Source organism: Scomber japonicus, chromosome 9 (genome assembly GCF_027409825.1).
Source record: "Scomber japonicus isolate fScoJap1 chromosome 9, fScoJap1.pri, whole genome shotgun sequence".
Classification (NCBI taxonomy): domain Eukaryota; kingdom Metazoa; phylum Chordata; class Actinopteri; order Scombriformes; family Scombridae; genus Scomber; species Scomber japonicus.
In genome coordinates this window covers 30,529,503-30,551,598 of record NC_070586.1, presented here as the reverse complement: position 1 = coordinate 30,551,598, position 22,096 = coordinate 30,529,503, and the positions used below count along the sequence as shown (strand labels likewise).

General features: G+C 39.2%; 1 protein-coding gene across 1 annotated transcript in view; it reads left to right on the top strand.

Annotated features, from left to right (window-relative positions):
• Positions 1 to 5,067, top strand: part of galnt9 (polypeptide N-acetylgalactosaminyltransferase 9) — a 92,444-nt gene extending 87,377 nt beyond the window's left edge. The window contains exons 10-11 of the mRNA XM_053326117.1: positions 4,488 to 4,655; positions 4,921 to 5,067. Of these exons, the coding sequence (XP_053182092.1) occupies positions 4,488 to 4,655; positions 4,921 to 5,067 (315 nt within the window). The remainder of the gene's footprint in view (positions 1 to 4,487; positions 4,656 to 4,920) is intronic.
• The last annotated feature ends 17,029 nt before the right edge of the window (positions 5,068 to 22,096 follow it).

Sequence of the window (22,096 nt, the reverse complement as noted above, 5' to 3'; positions counted from 1 at the left end):
AAAAAGAAAGAAAAACAAATAAAGTGAGTATATGTAATACAACTTGATATATAGCTGGATGCTCCTACTGCAGCTGTGTCATCCTGTGCTAAAAAAACCCACATTCAACCAAAGCGTAAAGCAAATGCTGTGTAGGTAGCAGTTTGATTCATATGCATATGTAGTAATCCATGTGCATCAGTCATAGTAAATAGTATAACCCCTCTATTTGTTTCCATTCAGAGAGGAACAGAAGGCTGCATCCTGCCTCCTCTCTTATTCAATTAGCACTTCCGCCTCCTGCAGGGTCGATAAGGATTCAGAACAGATTCAGAGTATTACAGAATTAAAGAATATGAAATAAGAATACACACGGATGATGTGTTGCCACTTGAAAATGTGAAAAACATCAGTCAACATGCTTAATTATAGTGTTGTGCTACTCTACACCTGCATTTAAATGTGCAAAATCTGGAATTAAGTTGCTTTTAAATACACAGTTTTATTCTCAGGTTTATTGCATAAAGTAAGACTTGATTAGACTCCAATTTTGTTTCTTTTTCTAATAATCTCTTCAAATTACAGTATCATCAGTGAGAGATATATTGCCAGTTTGCACTCTTGTACCACCTAGCATCCTAAATGTGCTGTTTTTGTACAGATCATAGTACATTTGGATAAATAGGTCTCATTGTACACCAGTATTTTTTTGATGGTAAAAGAGAGCAGTGGAAAAAACGACAGCTCTAAATGAGATGACTCTAATAGCAAACTGTTGAAGGTGATGCAGACATTGCTCTTGTGACTGTACAACTAAGCAAAGCATTGCCATTTCCAGAGGCTCTGTTCAAACCGCTCAGCAGGAAAGACTGAAAAACTAGGGCACTCCCAGGTGAGAGTGCATGTAATTATATGAATATACAGTAGGATGCTGCTGGAAAGAAAGAACTGATGTGTTAAACATAACCTTTACTTAAATAGATACCAGGACAAATGTCACAGTGGGTGGGAGGGTGTTGTCTTGTATCTTTGTGCTTATTTTCCTTTTGTGCTGTGAAACAAAAGCCAGTCTGGTAGAGAAATCCTGCAAATGCTATTCATGTATCATTTTTCTTACATCTACTGCTTCTCTCGCCGCTGAGCGACATGTTCATTATGTGTCATGAGAGAATATGAAAAGGAGGCCAGCAGCAGCAACAGCAACAGCAGCAGCAGCAGCAGCAGCAGCAGCAGCAGCAGCTCACCGGCCTCTCCTCTCTTCTCCTTCAGTGAGAGCTCCATGGGGTCCAGTAATGTAAAGCTTCACTGACTCTTTTAATCCTGATCCCCTGGGGAAATAAACAAATGGAGATGAATTTTGTGTCTTTGTATCATTAGATTACAGTGATGACCGACATTACTGGGAGCGGGACGAATTCAATTTTGTGGGACAGTGTGATTTTGCATTCCTTTTACCATGCTCCTTTTACTTACGAAAAAAAAATATAATTGCACAGAATAAATCTTTATTGTGCTTCTGAGAATGAGTCTCTCTGCCGACTCTCCCAGTGGAAATCTAAATCATGGATAATGTCTCACCTTTGTCCAATAGTGTAATGCAGTGGAAGCATGGTGATAGAGCTACAAAGCCTGCCTCGTTGCCCTGTACATGCACACTATTGCTTAGTCACTTTAAGTAAATAACACTTTTTTTCCCCTGGATTTTCTATTGATGAGATTAGAGTTTCAGCTCTTGTTGGCTATTACTACCCCTGCCAACTATAAATACTGTTACTATGAATATAGCACAGATTATGACTTAAAGAAAAACTACAGTATTCTCTGTCATGGGATAAGGAATCCCAATTATGTGCGGTGCGCTTGGCTGTGCATGGTGCAGATGGACACCCGCAGCACTGTTTACGCTGTGGGGCCCCTTAAGTCTCCATAAAGGTTTGTTTGAAAGGCTGGAAGCTATAGTGCCATACGGAGAGGACATGTGATAGGTCCCAAGCCAAGCCCTTCTTAAAACATTTGCTGTAATCTGTGGCATAAATGTACTCATAACTTCCTGGTGGAGCGAGGTACTAGAAAGGTAGAAATGTGACGGTTACAACCCGACACCGTGTCCAAAAGGCAGCATCTTACATTTACATTGTCACAGCGTTGCACCATTAATGAGCTCATTAAGAAACTCGTGATTAGCTTGACCTCCAGAAAGTGGCTCTAAAACTTTCACTGTGCTGGGGATGCAATGGAGCGTCTAATGTTGCTGCAGAGGCACAGGTTAATTGGCTTGGCAGAATAATTTCCTTGCGTTAATTATTTGTTATGGTCCCATTTTAAATGTGTTAGCGTATAAAAGGCTTCCAGACTGAGCTGTAAACAGGTATTAGTGAGGATTATGTCGGGGGGGGGGGGATTTCTTGTGCCCAGTTATAGTTTACACCAAGGATAAATCTGCTTACTGCATTATAACCTCGAAAGACCTAAGATAGCAACATAAAATGCCATGAAGGATTCTTAATCAAACTGCCTGTAATAATGACCTTAAAATACCACCTTCACAAAACTGTTTTGTGCATTATGTGTCTTGCAACAGGTTGAGAATTTAAATTGTGTTTATGTAAATGTCTGATGTTCCTCAGTCCAAAGAGTTATCCTTATGAACAGCCTAAGTAGCTCCAGTGAACCCTTAGTGACACACAAAGTGGTACTGAGTTGTTTTCCTATTTGTTCCAAGTGGCTTTTCAGGGCAGAATATTGGATTAAAACCCACCCGCAGTCTCTTCTTACAAGGGGCAACACCTACACAGACCACTTGCCATACTGCATCTCTATTTTCTTCATCCATGCTCCAGAAACCCTCCACTCAGAAAAAGTTATCAGTTCAGAGAGATTTTACATGCTAAAATTGATTAACTATGGTACTTGAATAAGGGACTATCAGTATGTGACAGCAGAAAAAGGGTTTTCCTCCTGCTGTACTGTTTGAAGAGATTCAATTACAGGCGTGTAGATACAGGTAGGGTAGTCACAAGGATCTGCTTTAGTCATAAAATATGACTAATTTTCTTGGTCTAACCTTCAGAAAATCTGGAAGATCAGGCAGCATATATTTGCATCAGTGAACCATTGGAAGACACATTTCTCATAAGTCAACTTTCCAGCAGTCAGGATTCTTCCACGGCTGCAAATCACATAAAATAGCAGCAGTACCTAGTCTGTGCTTTAATGGATGACTGTGTGTGCGTGTGTGTGTGTGTGTGTGTGTGGTGGTGGGGGGGTGGGGGTACAGGACACTCGTGAGTGTGTTCTCCCTCGAAGCAGGGCTGCTGCCGTTCTGAAGACCTCCCTATCTTTGGCATATCATTTTTTTCAGAGAGGATCACATAAATAATAAATGCTACCTCTACTGTGTCCTTACGTAATAGATACGTATCATCACAGAGCCTTTCATGTGCAGGATTAAACAGTGAGGGATTGAGTTTTGGTTTGGAGAAATATTGTGGTATTAATAAGCTGTACACTGGTTTCCATGCAATGTTGAACACTACAGTATTATTATCTACAAAATGACATGTAACAATGAGACATTTTATTAGATGAAGCTTCATGCACAGTTGAAAGGACATTAGTGAATTATCCTGGTTCATTGTTTTCTGGAGACATTATCATGTCTCTCATGGCCACTAGAGACTTTGAATGGAGGAATTATTTCATTTTGAATATAGATAGTTTTCCCATTTAAAAATCAATGGTTAATTAATTGGTGAAAACTAAGTTAAGATCTAAATGTTACCACAAAACAAATGAATGTCATAGAAATATTTTTTTTTTCAAATTTGCAGTAACTACTCATTTGTGGACTCTTACAGCCATTGTTGCACACAAAAACAGAAACACAGCTAAATCAAGAAAGCTATGGTACATCAAATGAAAACTACTGGGGAGAAAGCCATGATTAGCCTTATCTAAAGAAATGTACTCACTGATATTTTTATCTTACCTGTTAATTAAAAAAGTCTATTTGATGAACTGGCATCTTGGTAATTAATTTTGCTATTCCACATAATGAAATTTTATGGCATAGTTGCTAAATTCAATCACAATAGAGAGAAAAATCCCAGCTAAATGTACTCTTAGTAGCTGCTGGAACACGCTATGCATTGTGGTTAAACTTACTTTAAATCACATCTATGAAATTATAAATTATCAATGGCATTGATTTCAGTTTAAATATTTATAATAGACAGACACCTAGCAAAACAGAGATTCCTCCAGTATAACATATTGGCTGTAAACGATCCAAAAGTTTTTTAAACAAGTTAAAACAGTCAAACAGTATCATTGCAGACTGCATTCAGTTTTCTCTGTTTCTCTCTGTTTTATCACTTACAGTTCGTGCTTTCCACAGATACTGAGATGCTTTCTAAAAAATCAAGTATTTGTTTTCTGCAGCTATGATTGCTGCTGTTGTAGCTACTTGAGTCCAGCAGCGTAACACATCGGTTATCTCTGTGTTGCAGCTCGCCCGCTACTCTAATGAGGGGCTTCTTCAGCTGGGACCCCTGGGCTCGACCACCTTCCTGCCTGACACAAAATGCCTTGTTGATGATGGCAGAGGACGTACTCCCAGTCTGAAAAAATGTGATGCTGTTTCAAGGATTTCTCAGAGGCTGTGGGACTTTACGCAGGTAAAAATAAAACATATGATCTGCTCTGACGCTGATCTTCACCAATGTGACATTTCAAACACACCACATGTAATAGCAACCAAAACAAGACTGAAGAGTGTGTTTTGAAGTATTCCATCACTGAATGGGTAATAACTATAATTGATCCCATGGTAACAAGTACTGGGAAATGGGAGTAATTCTGCGAATGGGTAGAGCCATCTGTTTTTATCCCTAGACTGTTAAGAAAATTGGGTCATATTTTTACATGTTTTTTTTGTTGCAGAATGGCCCAATCATCAGCAGGGACACTGGTCGATGTTTGGAGGTAGAAATGTCCAAAGATGCCAACTTTGGCCTTCGCCTGGTGGTGCAACGATGCTCCGGTCAGAAGTGGATGATACGAAACTGGATTAAGCATCCCAGGCACTGAAGCCAGAGAACAACCTCCGAGACAGTTTGGGCAATGTTTCAAGTCGCAGTTGGATCTCAAACTGTGGACAGTTCCGAGAGGAGCAGGGACCGGTGGTGCTAGTGTGTGATATTTCACACTACAGACTACACTGCACACTTAGCTTCCTTCAGACCACAGAGCTTTCCAACAGTGAGTCTTAAAGAAGAATACGATCAATTCATGTGTTCCACTGAGCTGTGCATTCACAGAGACCTTACGGCAAGCTGCACCGTTTGAGATGGCCCACATTTCTGACATTCAGCTACATGTATAGAACAGAGTAACAAGACACCTCAGCGAAGCCCCTGAAGGTGGTTCAAAATCCTAGTAATTCTTTTATTTCCACTGTAAAACTATCAGATCTCGGGAGACGAGAAAGAGAGAATGTATGTGTTTTGTTTTTGTGTGCGTCCGAGCAAATCAAAAGATATAATTGCGGTCACTCGCCACGTCAAAGTGATTATTTTGGGCTGTGATTCGGAAAATTGCGTCGGACATATTGCCCTGCCCTGGCAAGACATGTAATAGGCTTCTAAGGGGCTGCCTATCATCTGAATTGGGAAGCATTTCACCTGCACTCACACAAACCACTACGGTACTTTGTTTTCTTTGGACTGTATTGCTCACTGTGGACAGGAGCAATCATGTGCCTTTTTTTGCTCATTTTTCTGCTTCATCTGACCAGGGAATGTCAGTCCCAAAAGCATGTACAAAATTATTTGAAAGTTATTAATATATAAAACAATGTATAAAAACAGTCTAATGATAGTAATATATTGTAAAAAGTGAAAAATTGATATCTGTCCTCTGATAACAATTAGGATAATAAAATCATTTTTATGATGAAGAAGTCTCCCAGTCTTTCACTTTGCACACGTTTTTATATGTCTGTCATCAGTTCATATAATTCACTGTCACCTTTTGTGCCCCAGGTGTTCTTAGCTCTGTCTTACATAAAAACTACACATTTTCTTTTGTACTATTGTAGAGCCAGTTATTAACAGAACCACCACAATTGCCTGTCTTTTGTTGTACCTGCACTTACAAACACATCAAGCCTCCATCAGGTTTCTGGCCCTACTGTATGTGCTGCAACGGTTTCAGCCCACCCACTGGATAACAGGTCTTCAGAAAGCACTGAAAGCTTTCCAGTTATTATACTTGGAGTGAAATGTGTTTACTTGCTACAGTTTTTCTCATGTCGAAGTGAAAAATGTGGGTTTTTTTGAACGACTTACATGAAAGTGTTTGACATGCTTTTAATTTGAATATGTTCCAGAGATGCCTACAATCTTTTTACTAGTTATGCACTAATAACATTACTTTTATTGATACACAGTGTAAATTGATTGAAAAAACATTAGCAGGTTGTATACTGATCTCCTTCCCAAGAATAGCGAAATCATCAAACCATTCCTGATCCTGGATGCTACCGGAGGGTAACATTAGCAATGTTGAAACCAAGTGAAAATGGTTGTACAGTTTGAACGCATATGTAACCATAGCAACCACACAGGGTTTGTTAGAACTAAATAATCATATGATACGTCTTCCAAAGTCTTCTACAGTACATTGCTGTAAGGTTGTTTTTTTTTAGCTTTAGCCTTTAGCCCAATATGTTCATAGCCATCAAGTAATATTAAACCTCTTCTACAGGATTCTCAATAATCTAAATAATTAAAGCAAAAATAATAATGCATTTTTTACCCTTTTAAAATAGACATTATATACAGTAGAATGTAAGCCAAATAATTGCCGTCTATCTTGAAAGCACTGAATACAGTTGTTGCATTTACAAGAGGATCCCTTGTGTGTCCAATCTATTTCTCCAATGTCCTCAAGCCCAGAAATACTGTACGTTTGGAGGCAATGGAAAGTGAAAGTCCTCTTTACTGGGGTTAGCCATGCTATTCAACCTGCATGTTCCAAAGGCCCATTTTAATTTGGTTTCCAGCTGGTTTATCCTGAGAGATTGCCTGCACTTGCCACCACGTCATGCTTCTTTGCCTCTAATCATTTCATATAAGCAATGCATCATCTGTGTGTCCTCTAAACGAAGACTGCTTCAGCCACTTCTATGGTAATATCTTATTCTGGTCTGCGACAAGGTTTACAAACACACTGCCAGTACAATGTCTCACGGCCTCCGTGTAAGGAAATAGCCTGAACCGGGAAATTATTATTCTAGCAATATGGGTTTCCCCAGACTTAACACCTGCAGAATAATGTTACCTCACCTGATAGAATGAATGGATTCAGTGGGTTACAGCTTTGTGCCACAGAGTCTCGCCTGCAGAGTCGATTTACAGCAGGGCTCAGAGGAACTGTGGTACAGATGGCAGAAAGCAGAGATGGAGCGAGCCACTGTTTGCAGTTTAGCTGTACCTTTGTTAAATTACTTGTGTGCATGTGTGTGTTATGATTAAGGAAAATGACATAAAGAAAAGTTTTAATTATTTGAACTTGTTTAAATTAATGTTGGAATTAGGGTAGTGGTACTGCACCTATCTATAAGTATCAAACTTTAACCTTTGCAACTAACCACAAAAGTTAGAATAAAGATCGAAGCCTTTTGTTTGGTCTGTACAAACTCGAAAGTGAGAGAGTTTCTTACTATAGGGATTCATTTTGAGAGGTGTAGAATTTAAGGTTTGGGTTATAAAGGGATTAAGCTATAGCCTTTTGAAAGTATAGTTACAGTTGCACAGCATGTATTAGTATGCTTGAGCACCAGACAATAGCTACTGAGCCCGTCGCTGCAGGTGAAAGGGAAGGTTAGTCTGTATTAAAGGTTTAATTTTCACTGAGAGTGGATGACAGAGTGACAGTGAGTGATGTGCTGGTGGAGGATGAGGGGCTGGGAGCAGGAAATGGTGTTGAAGCTTGAGGGAAGAGGAGGGGGGCGGTGGGGGGGTGGACAAGGACACCGCATCCGTCTCATGAGCAGTAGGGGACCCTCGTTCGTTCTCATTGTGATGCTGACAATACTCTTTTTATACCTGGGCAGCAGCCAAGAGGGAAAGGTGACTTTATTATTCAGACAGCTGCGGGGTGGGGGGTATATGTGGGGAGTGGGTTCAAGGGTTGGTGGGTTTGCTTTCAACTAATAGAAGTGCTGCCAAATGTAGCATTTCTATTGTGGAGACCAAACCAAATGCTAACTCCCTGGACCACCATGAATGGATACGGTTTGAACATACAGTCAATATGTAACTATGAGAGAGCCAGGAGAACTATTGAAGATTTATCTCCAGAAAAACTGACAGCAATTACTGGCGTGTTTGGAAAAGCAGAGAGATCTGGACAGATAGCTGGCTCGATAAGGGAAAAAGTGCAAAAGTTTTAATGAGCAAAGTGTGACGGTAGTGATTCCCCAGACTTAACCACCAGTTCCCAGCCACATAAAAATACAAGATATTTACTTGGAGAAACAAATGTCACAAGTTCCTTCAGAATAAAAAAAAATACATGTATAAATGTATAAAGCAAGGTCCAATAAAAATAAACAAAACAAAGCCTGTAGGTGCTGGGCTATCTTTAGGGAGAGAAAAACTTGCACAAAGAGCACTAAAATTCCCCTAATGCAGGTGAAAGTTGACTTTTTAAAATATTCACTCAAAATAGGCTCCATAATGTTTAAAAGTGCTCGTAATCAGAAAAGCAAAAAAGGGCTTGAACAGACTAGATTGTCTGACAGTGACTGACAATATCCGCCAAAATGAGGTCTGCAGTAAATGGAGGAAAGATCAGAATAACATGAGTGTGCAATTTTCCACTTTTTCTTAATCCCCAAAGAAAAGTTATCATCACACCCTGATTGGCCAAGAGAGGAGTCAGTCCCTGCACCCTGCACAACAGGTGATCTGAATAACCCTTCAATCAACTCAGAGAAGTTTCAACATTCAGCTACAACTGATCTGGGAAAATGGAAATGACAGCAAGACCCAAAAGTGGGCGACTGCTACAAAACTTTAAGGGGTTACCATAAACACAAATGCAAATGTTACCTGTGGAGGTTTAGATGTATCCAACAATCATCACATGTAATATTTTTTTTAATTTCAGCTTATATAATTAAAATGACTCTTTTGGCTAGGTCTACTCAAATCCATCATTGGGGACTTTACAACTTTGAGTGGGTAATTTCTGTACAGATTAATGTCACATAGTTTATGAGTCCTTCTTGAGGTAAATTTTTTCTATTCAATATTTCAACTCTCTTTAATAGTCTTCATCTGAGCCTATCTAATGACACTCCATTCATTCTGAGCCCACACAACACTTCTCCTTGTCACATACTGTACAAAGGCATTAAGTAGCAATATGCACATAAAGTAACAGAATACTCAAGTAAATGCCAGATGTAAGGTATTGGACTATTAAAATGTCATTCAATGAGGCTTTGCTTATAGGTAGGTTTAATCCACTGAAGTGTCCTTGAGCAATATATATAATATATCCCTCCTTGCCTGCCGTGTCTCCAGCTCTGCACTTGATAACATCTTCTCATCTCAAAACATATTAACACATATGCCGAGCTATTCCTTTCTTACCTTGGCCATCAGAAACATCTCTACAAGTGATATGGTGGCTGTAACCTGATTCTATTTGTATTATCAGGACCCAAACCCCTTTGGAATATCAGTTCAGAACAGTAATTCAAACCTGTAGTAAGCTTCTTTTTTTAAACTGCCAAACTATTTTATTGTGAAAATGTTGGACATTATTGGGTTGATGATAATTTAGCAAGTACACATACAAAAAAATATAACGATTTAAAGATAGTCCACAAGTTATGTTACTCAAGTTGCATTTTGAATAGTAAAGGAGCAAAATGTAACTGAGTAATTAGAAGACTTGGGAGTTATGGTATTATCCATTTTATATTTGTGTTAATATTTACTCTGTCATGGTTGTGTGCATGGGGCAAACAGGAGGAGAAATCAAATGCAGAAAGGTTATAATGATCAAAATCCGAACTACAGGCTTACACGTCTGGTGCTGTGGGGGATGAGATAATGGGCAGCAAGTGAAGATGATTTCGGCATGGCAACAGGTGAGCAGGTGGATGTTGGAACCAGGCAAGAAAATGTGGTGGACAGGTGAAGAATGGCAGTGTCAAGAGAAGAGAGTGTGGGGCTGAAGGCAGGGACAGAGGCAGAAAGGGCAAGGGAAGCAACATAAACCAGACCAAATCAGGTGTTGAGATTAGAATTTTTACATGTTACAAACTAATCACATCAGACAGAATTCACAGATAAAAATATAAGTTGTTTTTGTACTTACTATGTTTTATATCAACATATTTTCTGAAAATGCTGAAAATTTCCCTTTCATATGAGTTGTACCTGAGACAGAGGAGAGGGTTAAACAAATGAAAAATGTTCAGTAGCATGGAACCTGAGCAGGATAGTGAAAAAAGAAGTTACGCTTTGGGCACTTCGTCAGCTCTGTCTGCTGCCAAATGGACAAAACTTTCTGAAGACTTTGAAACACGCACTGCTCTCAGGGCATGGATCAGCGGTATTAACTCGACACTCGCTATTGACAGCTAACTGCAAGATCAAACACCTCACCGAGCAGTTTATCTCTTTGTCTCTATGTGTCTCTCTTTAGGTGCACGGTGCAATTTCCTAATCAACAATAATTGCTTTATTCTGTCAATACTGCAAAGGGGCGATGGAGATTTCAGACAGTTATGCTGTACAAGCTGATAGGATGAGAGACTGAAGAGAGTTGGTACGTGCCTGAACAGCTTGTGGATCTTATAATGAGATCTCCAGAGATGAGCAGCACAGTAGCTCCAAGACACAATTAGGCCCAGCGTTGCTCTGCCTCCAAGATAGTATAACTGTATAGGCAGCACCAAGGTAGTGTGTATGCATGTATATATGTGTGTGTGTGTGTGTGTGTGTGCACATACAATACTGATGCATGTGTGGGGATTAAGAAAGCATTCAGTTTTAGACCATTTTTCAAGGATCAACTACAGAAACAATACAGAATGACCTGTTTTCTGTGAATGGACCACGTGATGGGTGATTTTCATTGATTACAATTAATTTCAAACATGATTTGGGTTATATTTCACACAAAAAATCAAGCAAACTGTGCTGTAGGTATAGCTAGTCAGATCACATCCTTTCTCCAGATGAAGCTTCAGGCTGCTTTGGAAACTCAGTGAGGAGCCAGTCTCTCAACAAGATCTCTGGTAAATTGGTTTGGATTGCAGTGGTCCCACATGCTCAAACCAGTCCAACTGAGGAAGAACTGCTCCACATTTCTCAAAAACTGCTGTAAACCACTGAGTCGTTAAGATGCCTTTAGGCCTTGATTTTGGCAAATGAATAGGAAAAAACGGCTTTGATCAGGTTTAGTGAGTTTACAGTTAATATGATAAGGAACAAACTGTTGTCTGCAGGGAAAGTTACCAAACAAAGGAGGAAGATGATCTCACTTGTAGAAGGGCTGTTACAGTACAGAGTTGTTCCAGCCTTTAATAGGACCATAAAGAAAGCATAAGCACACTCAGTGGCAACAGACCACACAAAATAATCTATGACTTTTACAGGGCCAGTAAAAGCAAGGGCGTAACTTTGGATCGAGAAGGGGGCGGGGGGCACAATAAAACAAAGGTCTGGGAGTCCTCCTCTAAAACAAACATTACAGTTTAATCCCATTGCCTGCATTTCTACACACACTTGGTGATACAGTACCCAATACAAAATCCAGGAAATAATTACATCAGTCATCATCTGACATTCTGCCAGAATAGCAGAAAATATGCATAAGAAAATGTTCCCTTTTCTTCTGTATTGTTTTACCCATGGCTGTACTAAATGTCACATGTTGAGTTATTAATTTATGGATCTATATATTTCTTTTTGAAGAGTAGGATTGACAGCTCTATGGATTATTGTGGCACAACCAATAAATCAATAATTTGTCATTATCAGTGATGATGATGTTACTGATCACTTTCAGATTAATAAACTGAGTTAATTGAAAAGTCATTGACAATAATAGCCTACGTTACATCCTTAAGTTTCAAAATATATCACACCACGTATTCATGCAGCACATATAGCCTACCTGCAACTCAGTGCTGCTTCTCCCTGCCTTGCCCTCGCTGCTTTCCAGACACCTCCACCTCATCTGATCTCTGATATGAAAGCGGGGTCGAGTTATAACATTACCTAGCAAGGTGTGGGCTCAGTCATTAGCCTAACACTAACAGGTCTAGAGAGAAAATAGTCTTACAATCAGCAGCTCAATTCATATTCACAACCAGAATCTGACGGCCGGCCCAACGGTATGATGAAACACAATTTTAGCAATTAATAGAATGATAAAGAGACTTTGAAAGCGGGGTGGATACAAACAGGATTTTGAAAAGTGGGGTGTAATTTCCAGACTCAGAGAGTAAAAATCACTTGAGCATTGATGTAACTTGTCCTCTCCTACACCAGCATGTGAGTCTGATACATAGAATTTTTCAAGCAGGAAAGTAAAAGTTTGAAGTCAGAAGCATCTGAATAAATCATATGCGTCTTGTATTGATCAGCATCTCCACCTTGAACCTACTCAAATAAACATTTACCCACACACATTCACAAAAGCAAGCCTGTTTTATTTTTTATATAAATAATGGATGAATCGACAAAGTGTAATGTGAAAGTGGTTTCTTGTAGTGATAATAATTATCATCCAACTTTGTAGCTCCCATCAGCTCTATGGTGCCATTTAGCTTTGACCAAAACAGAGCTAAAAAGACATTGATTATAAGGTCATCAGGTTGCCTGAGACTTCAAATGAATGCTAATGTTGATGTGTGTCTCCTGAATGTGTAAATGAGGTGGTAATAAGTCAATATTGTGTTTTCAGCTTGTTCTGCAAACCCAAAGTAGCCAAAAAATCAATTACAGCAGCTTTAAATATTAAAATCATCAGTCTGATCTCATTACTACTGGATTAATATGCTTCCAAATATTCATGGATGATAAAATCAAATGAAACCAACTGACTTTTAAAGAGTAATGCAATCACAAACTTAGTTTCAAGAGATCAGTTCCACCGAATGTTTGATAAAAGCCTCATATCCAATTACTGTGGGGAGTCTTCCTCTCAAGGTGTTCACGGTTACTGTAACACTAAATTGTTTTAGCGGTCACAAGATTACAGCAATCCTATTATACACCATGTAATCTGTTACTCTCCATTTCCATTTGTAGATACAGTGAGCAGTGAACACGACAGCTATGTTATCCTATTTTTATTCTCTGAGTTGGTATGATACAAGGTTATGGGAAGCAGCTTGTAGTACTGAGTACATTTCCGCATACACACCACAACCACCCAGTATGTGGGACCCAAAGGGCTGCTTTATGCTAATAAGCTCCATCAAGGTCAGTCAGTCTTTTCACTGCTCCCACATTTCTGTGTTCTTTCCACATTGTGGTGATGACTTTATGGTGCTATTTCCCAAAACAGCTCAGTGACTTGAGGGGGAATGCATTACCCAGAGCAGCATTTGAGGTTATTTGACACAGCAAGGTTCCCTCAGCTCCTGAACTCTTTCTGTAGCTTCAACCCACCACATATCTCTCACAGTGTGTTCCCTGCTCTGGTTTCTGACAATAAAGCTCCTACATATAGTATTAAACTGGCCTTCCAAACTGTTCAGCGCATTATGATCGGTCTGTCTGTAAAAATCAGTGAATTACTGTATTAAATGTAATTAAATGCTGTATGTGGTTAAGAAAAGCACATGCACGACAGTTTTAAGTTTCGTACTGAGTCATAAATTCTTGTTGAGTGCAAGATTTCTGCTGTGAGCTGCACACTGATGTGGGAGGGGAACCACAGCATGAGTCAGTAATGATCAAGAAATGCAGTCCAATTTCACTGTCAAGGATTATTAGGATTGGTGTTTGTGCCACTTAAGGCTCATGGCATGAGGCAGAGTGGTTTTCATGTTTTACCAAGTCTGCACAACAGCTCCTCAGGCTTTGGAACTCATGTTGTGGATGATGCAGGACAATTTGACTCTGATAACCTTCAAGCGGAAAAGAGAGAGCCAACATGTCATTCTAACTACAGTTTATACACATGTAACCATATATGTGAGTGTTTGTCATCCAAAATAGAAGTGTGATAGAGATTGTGCCAGCAGTCATGCCCTCTATAGATGTCAAAGTATGGCTGGTAGATGACTCCCTCCCTCCCATAGCCAAACTGTCCCTGCTGTTCTCTGCTGCCTTACTTAGCTCTTTGCTGCCATGTTAACTCTACTTAACGCTACACCACCTCAAGGACATCTGCTTCCTTTTGGGAGAGGCTTTTGTGTCAAATCTAGTCCCTCTTCTATATCGCAAAATTATTTGAGCTTTCACAGGCCTAGCACACCCACTTATAATATATTCCTCTCTGTCTCGCTCTGTTTCCAGCTGACACTCTGGTCATTCAGTTTTACAAAAAACACTCTACATCCATGCTTTAGGTTTAGCATGTTAGCAAGGCAATGTTAACTTGTCAGTACTAAACAAAAAGTGCAAGTGAGGCTCATTGGAATGTCATGTTTTGCAGGTATTTGGTCATTAACCAAAGAACTGGACAAATTGAGATTTTGACCTGATGGTGCTAGAGGAAAAGTCAGGGGATCACAAAAGTGTTTAAGATCCATTTTTTGGGAGCCATGAATTTCTGGTTCTGTCACAATAGTGTTCAGCAAATGACATGGGCATTGCAGATAATTGGCAGACTTTCTGGGGAAGACCTGGTCTGATTAGGAGAGATGACTTACATTCCACCTTGGATGGAGCTGCTCTCATGCCCAGAAGCATGGCCGAGCTCATTAGTAGACAAAAAGCTTGGCAACCCAGAGTTCAGACCAAGAAGTGGAGTTGATGTCCTTCAGGCTACTCTGTGCTGCCATTAGAGCCTAAACACAATATAAACTGTGTCTGCCCCCCGACCACTTAAACTAAATCTAGAGAAGTTATACATAAATCCTAATAAAAAATGAACGCTATCACTGCAATAATACAAAAAAAGGAGAATTAAATATGGACCCTTAAACAGATATAATATGAGATTATCATATTGGTTGTGTCACTGAAACTTGGCTGTGTCACAAAGAATATATCAGCTTGAATTAATCTACTCCCGTTGTCATATTAATACTCACATTCCTCAAGACAATGGCCAAGGAAGTGGAGTCATTTTCAACTCAAGCCTATTAATCATCCCTAGACCTAAACTTAATTTTAACTCATTGGAAATTCTCATTCTTTGTCTTTTACACCCAATATGGAAAACTTTACAGCAAATTCTATTTATTATAGTGTACTGTTCTCTCGGACCATACAAATATTCATCTGAGTTCTCAGAGTTTTTGTCAAACTTAGTCATTAGTACAGATAAAGTCAAAACTAAACTAGTAAGAGACTAATAATCATAAAGATGATACGTTTTGAATTCCTGTCTTCACCAAAAATGCTGTCACCAGATGTCTATCTGATAGTGTTGTAGCTAAATTTAGGGATGCGATTTCACCAGCCAATGCCAATGCCATGTCTCAATACAACAGAGGATTCTTATACTAACTTTAGTCCCTCCCATCATCTTGTTCACCGAGCCGCAGACTCACTCCAAATGACACTCAACTCCATTGCCTCTTAAAAAAAAAAGACAATAAAACAAAAGCAGTTAGCCCCATGGTATAACTCACACACCTGCAAAACTTGAAAGGATAACCAAACCACCAAACTAGAAGAATCTTGCTCACTGTGACATGACAATCTTACATGAGAAGAGCCTCTGTAATGCCAGAGCCACCTATTGCTCATCATTAATTGAGGAGAACAAAAACAGCCCTAGGTTCCTTTTCAACACTTTGGCCAGGCTGACACGGAGTCATAACTCTATTGATCCAAGTATTCCTATAGCACTCAGTAGTAATGACTTCATGGGCTTCTTTAATCATTAAATGATAACGATTACAGACTAAATTAATCACCTCCTGCCCTCAACAGGCCCTGATTTATCCACAAACACAAGTAAAAACCTGATTTATATTTAGACGCTTTCTCTTTAATCGACCTTCCTGAACTGCCTTAAATGATTTCTTCATCACCCTGTCTCTTAGACCCCATCCCAACTAGGCTGCTTAAAGAAATTTTACTCTTAGCACTTCTTTACTAGATATGATCAATCTGTATTTAGTATCAGGCTATGTACCACAATCCATTAAAGTAGCTGCCTCTTGATCCATTCTTGCCCATTATTGATTCAGGTGTATTAGCCAACTATACACCTATATGTAACCATTGTTTTCTCTCCAAGATCCTTGAAAAAGCAGTTGCCAAGAAGTTCTATGACATCATACATAACAATAGTTTATTTGAGGATTTTCAGAATGATCAACAATACAGAGACAGTGCTGGTGAAAGTTGCAAATTACCTCCTTATTGCACCAGACAAAGGACTTCCCTCAGTACTTGTTAAGTTAGATCACCATATCCTATTCCAGAAGCTAGAACATTTAATTTGCATTAAAGGAACTGCATTAAGCTGATTTAGTCCTATTTATCAGAACAATGCCACCAAACTCAGACAGAACTGCAGTTTTTATGCTTGGCCCCAAACAACTTAAAACCACATGATCTAATTACTCTAGATGGCATGCCCCTGGGAGTTATCTTTGATCAGGATATGTACTTCAACTCCCACATAAAATACATTTCAAGGACCTTTTTTCACGTAAGGAACATTGCAAAAATCAGGCACATCCTTTCTGAAAGAGATACAGAAAAAAACTATTTCCCACATATATTACTTCTAGGGTGGATTGGCTGGCAATTCATTATTATCAGACTGCCCTATCAAGTCTGTAAAACCTCTCCCGCTTGTCCAGAATGCTTATTTACAAAAAACAGAAAAAGAGATGATATTTCTCCCATTTTAGCATCTTTGCTCTGGCTCCCTGTAAAATTCTGAATAAAATATAAAATCCTTCTTATTGCCTACAAGACCCTTAATGGTCAAGCATCATAATATCTTAAAGAGCTCATGGTTTCCTGTTACTCCACTAGTACACTTCGCTCCCAGATTGCAGGCTTACATGTGGTTCCTCAAGTAGTAAAACAGCACTCAACTATTAGGCCCCTCTCCTGTGGGATCTTCTAGTTTCGGTGCAAAGCGCAGACACCCTCTCTAAATTTAAGAGTAGGTTTAAAACTTTCTTTTTTGATAAAGCTTATAGTTAGGGTCAGCCCAGGTTTGCCTTGGGCCAGCTCCTAGTGATGCTGCTATAGGCACTGAACTCCTTTCTTCTCCTCACCCTTTCCATCTCTACACATTCATGAACGGTTAATGCATGTTACTATCTTGGCATCTTCCCCAGAGTTTCGTTCCTTCTCGTGCAATATTTAATGAGATATTTCAGTGTGAAGCAAAGTGGTGAACCAACTGACATTGCCATCCATAGAGCCATGCTATTGGTGTGGTCCAGTCATTCGTACAAATTACAATGGATGCACTTTACACTGTGCAATTTAGTCACACACATACAACCCATGCAGTTCAAAATCAGTTCAACTTTTAAGAAACTTGTATAGAAAAGAACAATAGATATCCTTCTCTTCTGCAAGATCCATGTCTATGTCATTAAGAATGGTGCGTGATAATCTGTAATACTGTTGTCAAGCAACAATGACTATGTGCAGCTCATACCACTGAAAAATAACTACTTAAACAGCAATCAGTAAATAAAAGGGCACTGTACTCTACTGGTTTATGTATTTATATCTTTTTCTCTTAGAAGGTAAACATCAACAGCAACATGGATTAGTCATGAAATAAAGATGTTGTTGTCCTTGTGGAAAAATAGAAGCAATTGGCAAATAATGACTATTACAGTACAATCAACTGTTTACTGTCTTACATTCATTTCTCATAAATATGGTAAACAGCAGGGTAAATGAAGGTCAGCGCATGTGCATAGCTGAGCGAAGGTCAATCAGACAACCTGAAAACAGTGCACAATAATCTGGTTTACAATATTCATCTGAAATGAGCTACTCGTTAATCTTGTAATACACAAATCCAAAAAATAAAATTACAGGTTATAAGTGAAGTACTGCAGCTGCAAGATAAATGATTATATTCATTGAGGCACAGCAGTCGTATTCTGAGAGAATAGAGGAGAGAGCTGTAATTTGACTGTGCTTTTGTGTATTCTGAAATTGAACTGTCGCTGATTTTCTACAGCTATTACGCTGAAACCAATCTCCGAGCTGCAAATAGCAGGAGAAGTCCCCTCCACCCATCCCATTAACCTGAAGTCCTTTCAACCAATCGGCATGTTGGGTGCGTTCGGGGCACCACCCAAGGATGCCATCACTTTACATAGGTTGATCGTCAGCAAAAACTACTGATGCAGGTCATGTGGAGGTGGTGCAAAGATGGAGGCAGCTAATTGAATTGTCAAAGGAGCTGTGCTGTGCCATACTGTACTGCCTCTTCATTGGCTGCCCTCCAAGCCTCTAATAACACGGATGAATGGAATCAATCTCACCATACAGTGAGGTGGTAATGGGACATTCAGACATGCATGCATCTGTGTGTGCCGTGGGGCAAAGGGAGTTAAAAGGCAGTTCAATGGAGTGGACGCAACTGCCCACATGACCTATCTGAACATGTTCTACATCCTGAATTAGAAAAAAAAGTTTTTCTTTTCTAAACGCTGCTTTTTCACTCTGTTTGGTTTTACTGTAGATCCCTGGTAAAGGCTTCCTGGAGCCCCTCAAGTTAACACATCAGCCCACACATGCAAAGATGATACCATCACATAGAGCACCTTTCTACAGGGTTTCATTCTGTACTCATCTGTAGAGGAGAGACATGGTGAAAATCGTGTTTCCTGACTTATTCAGTGCTTTTCAACAAAATAAACCCCCTATCTCTTTGGAAAAGGCTCAAAGCTATATTCTTTCCCTGATACCACTCGGGGTCATACCACCTCCAGAAGCTCTCTGATAACTCTCCTGCTGTGTGATGCACAAGCAAGTTAAAAGAGGAGTGCAGGAGTTTGATCCAGAACTTTGCAGACTTTGCTAAAATTTGGGATCTATAATATTTGGAACACAGTGACTAGGATGGGGCATGGACTACATTACCCCTCACAATGTTGTACTTCTTTCATGGTTCCCTACTGTAGACAGCACTGTCCAACACAGAAGTACTGATTAGACTGAGCTATTGATGAGCCCAACACAAGGCTTTAATTAGCTCAGTTGCAGTTGGAACCTTGCACATTTTGGCACTTTTCAAAACTGCACTTTTCCTGTCAGCTGTCATTTCTGTCTCTCTCTCTCTCTCTCTCTCTCTCTTTCTGGCTCAGAGGGAGGTTTTGAGAAGAAATCTACTGTTGTGATATTGCCTGAACTCGTCTAATTTGACCCCACTTGCCAGCTAACCAGGTCAACGTGCACATACATCAGAACATTTCTACATGCAAAAATTGCTCATTGTGTATACATCTACAGTACGTGACTACATCAGCATGTATAAGCTCATCATGTTAATACATTTACTTACATAAAGAAGCATGAAGCGCTTTGAGCAGGAAGAGCTTTGATCATTTCTGACAATCACATCCCTAGGCTATGAAACACTGTCTCTGCAAACAAATAGTTTTGCTGTCCTGCACTATCCATGTAATATGATTAATTGTTTTCATACAAGGATAGCTCTAGCTGCAGCAAGAACTTTATCAAGGATGAAAAAGCACTATAGGACTGGCTCTTTGGACTGGAGTTATTGTTGACTGCTCATAAACACTGTGAATGATTTAGATCCACAAGTCTTGTCTGTTAAGTTTGTTATCACCTAAAAACCAAACCCTAACCCTAACTAGCTCTGTTGTGTTGTTTTTATAATTGATAATATTGGACTTCTTCTACATTAAATAACAGTTTTATAAGTGTGTATGTCTTGTGTCTGTGAAACATGTGTGCCATTTAAATAACAGCATATAATATTGTGATAGTATAGAAATAATAGTAGAAGTTATAGAAGTTGTTGTACACATATACATATACACATTTACTCAAGGGAGCCGTACAGTACAGCTACAGTCTTCACACAAGCATTTTTCTGCAGCAAAGACACAAGAAAACATTTGTAAGTCACAGCAGTGGTTAATAATGCAAAGCAAAGAATACACTAAATATTCTACCAGCTGAAGCTCTCAGTTGAACTAGAAGGCTGCGCTCATGTTAAAGCATGTATTGGGTCCAGATGCTGAACACATTAATAGCTCACACAGTCTTCCAAAGCCTGTACAGGAAACTGAAAACATATTACAGGTCTATTTTCCATCACATGGGGGGGAAAAGGAAAGGAGTGGAGGTGTTGACATCATCTAGGAATGGTTTCTCATTCCAAATATGCAGAAGAGTGAGGAAAAAAATAGCAACGCAAATGTCAATCCTCTCCTGAATACTTGAAGCTTTGTTTAAATGCCAATCAGACATTGGCTGAGGAGAAAATGGAAATGAAAGCTTAGAGAACAATTCTCAAAAGATGTGACTCATCTCAGGAATGGATTTAGAATATTTATTCAAATATTCATTCTTACAAGTTCCCTTTTGCATAGTTTTTCCTTCCATAGACAAGCATGGGATACGTGAGTGATAGGGTTGTGTGGAATTCTGCTACTTCTGTACTGTGGTCATTCATTGAATTGTTGTGGTGGTAAGTGTTTATAAGATATAAATGGCCTTAGCATGCCGCTTTACAGTATTATTGTAGACAGAGTATTGATTTGACCTATGGGTTGCTTTCATTTGCAACTATCGGTCCTGCCCGAGTGTGATGTACTCACTTCTCCCTCTTAACTCATCTCTGAATACAGATGAGCCTTCTTTTATCTATCTAAATAATCAGCTGTGCCCGCTCAAATTGTAGACAGTCACTGATGCCCTTGATGTAGTTCCTAAAGGGGACATTTGCACAACAAACACACGTGACAACACTAGTCCTTACCTCTGCCGAGAAGGACATTTAATCAGTTCATGAAAAAGAACTGAGTTTCAGACTTTCGAGAGAAATTTCAAAGTGTAATCTTGCAAATTGAGGGACAATCTGTCCAAGGTTGTTCTCAGAAGAAAGGAGAGCTTTTATCTTACTCCTAGATAACCTTTGCAATCAGTCAGTGAATTGTTGTAATCGGCAACACCATAGTAAAATACATGACTTGCTACCACTTTGATGGAAAATCAACAATTAATCATTGTGGCTGTGCTCTGCTACAGATGATTATCATCGATGGAAGTGTATCGCCATCTAAACAGAGCCAAGGACTAAAACAAACCAATTTATTACCTGTGCTCTTCACAGAAAAATATGCCAAGGACACACTGTACCAGGAAAATCACACAGTCCTACAATGGGTAGTCTGCTGCCTTATGAAAAATTAATGACTGTCAAAGCAAATCATTTGTGAGTGTTTTGGCCTTTATATTCAAGGTTCTTCTTCATATGCATTTTGATAGCATTTAAGCAAAGGGGAAATAGTAAAACTTTATTTTACCCCCCACTATTTGCATATATAATCAGCATATAGACAATTAATAGGACTTCGTAATGTTGTGACTGACAACATAACACAGCTGTATCATATATCCTTATATTTTATATAAATACTGGAGATACATTTTTTTTTAATGATATTCATTAATTAGATATTTTGTCAATGCTGATGAAGGCTACAAGATGCGACTGAATGCTCCTGAAGAAATCTTGTGTTTTGAATCCATTTATAATCAGTTTTAAACCCTTCTGTGAATTTTCATTTGTTTCCATGTGTATCAATTAATAAATGTTTCATGTAACGCTGCAAGGATGTATTCATGTGTGTGTAATCACATGTTAATCATCATATGTTTATGTTAATGTTAATCAGTCATCAGCTGTGTATACACAGGTTATGGTTTACATTTCATAC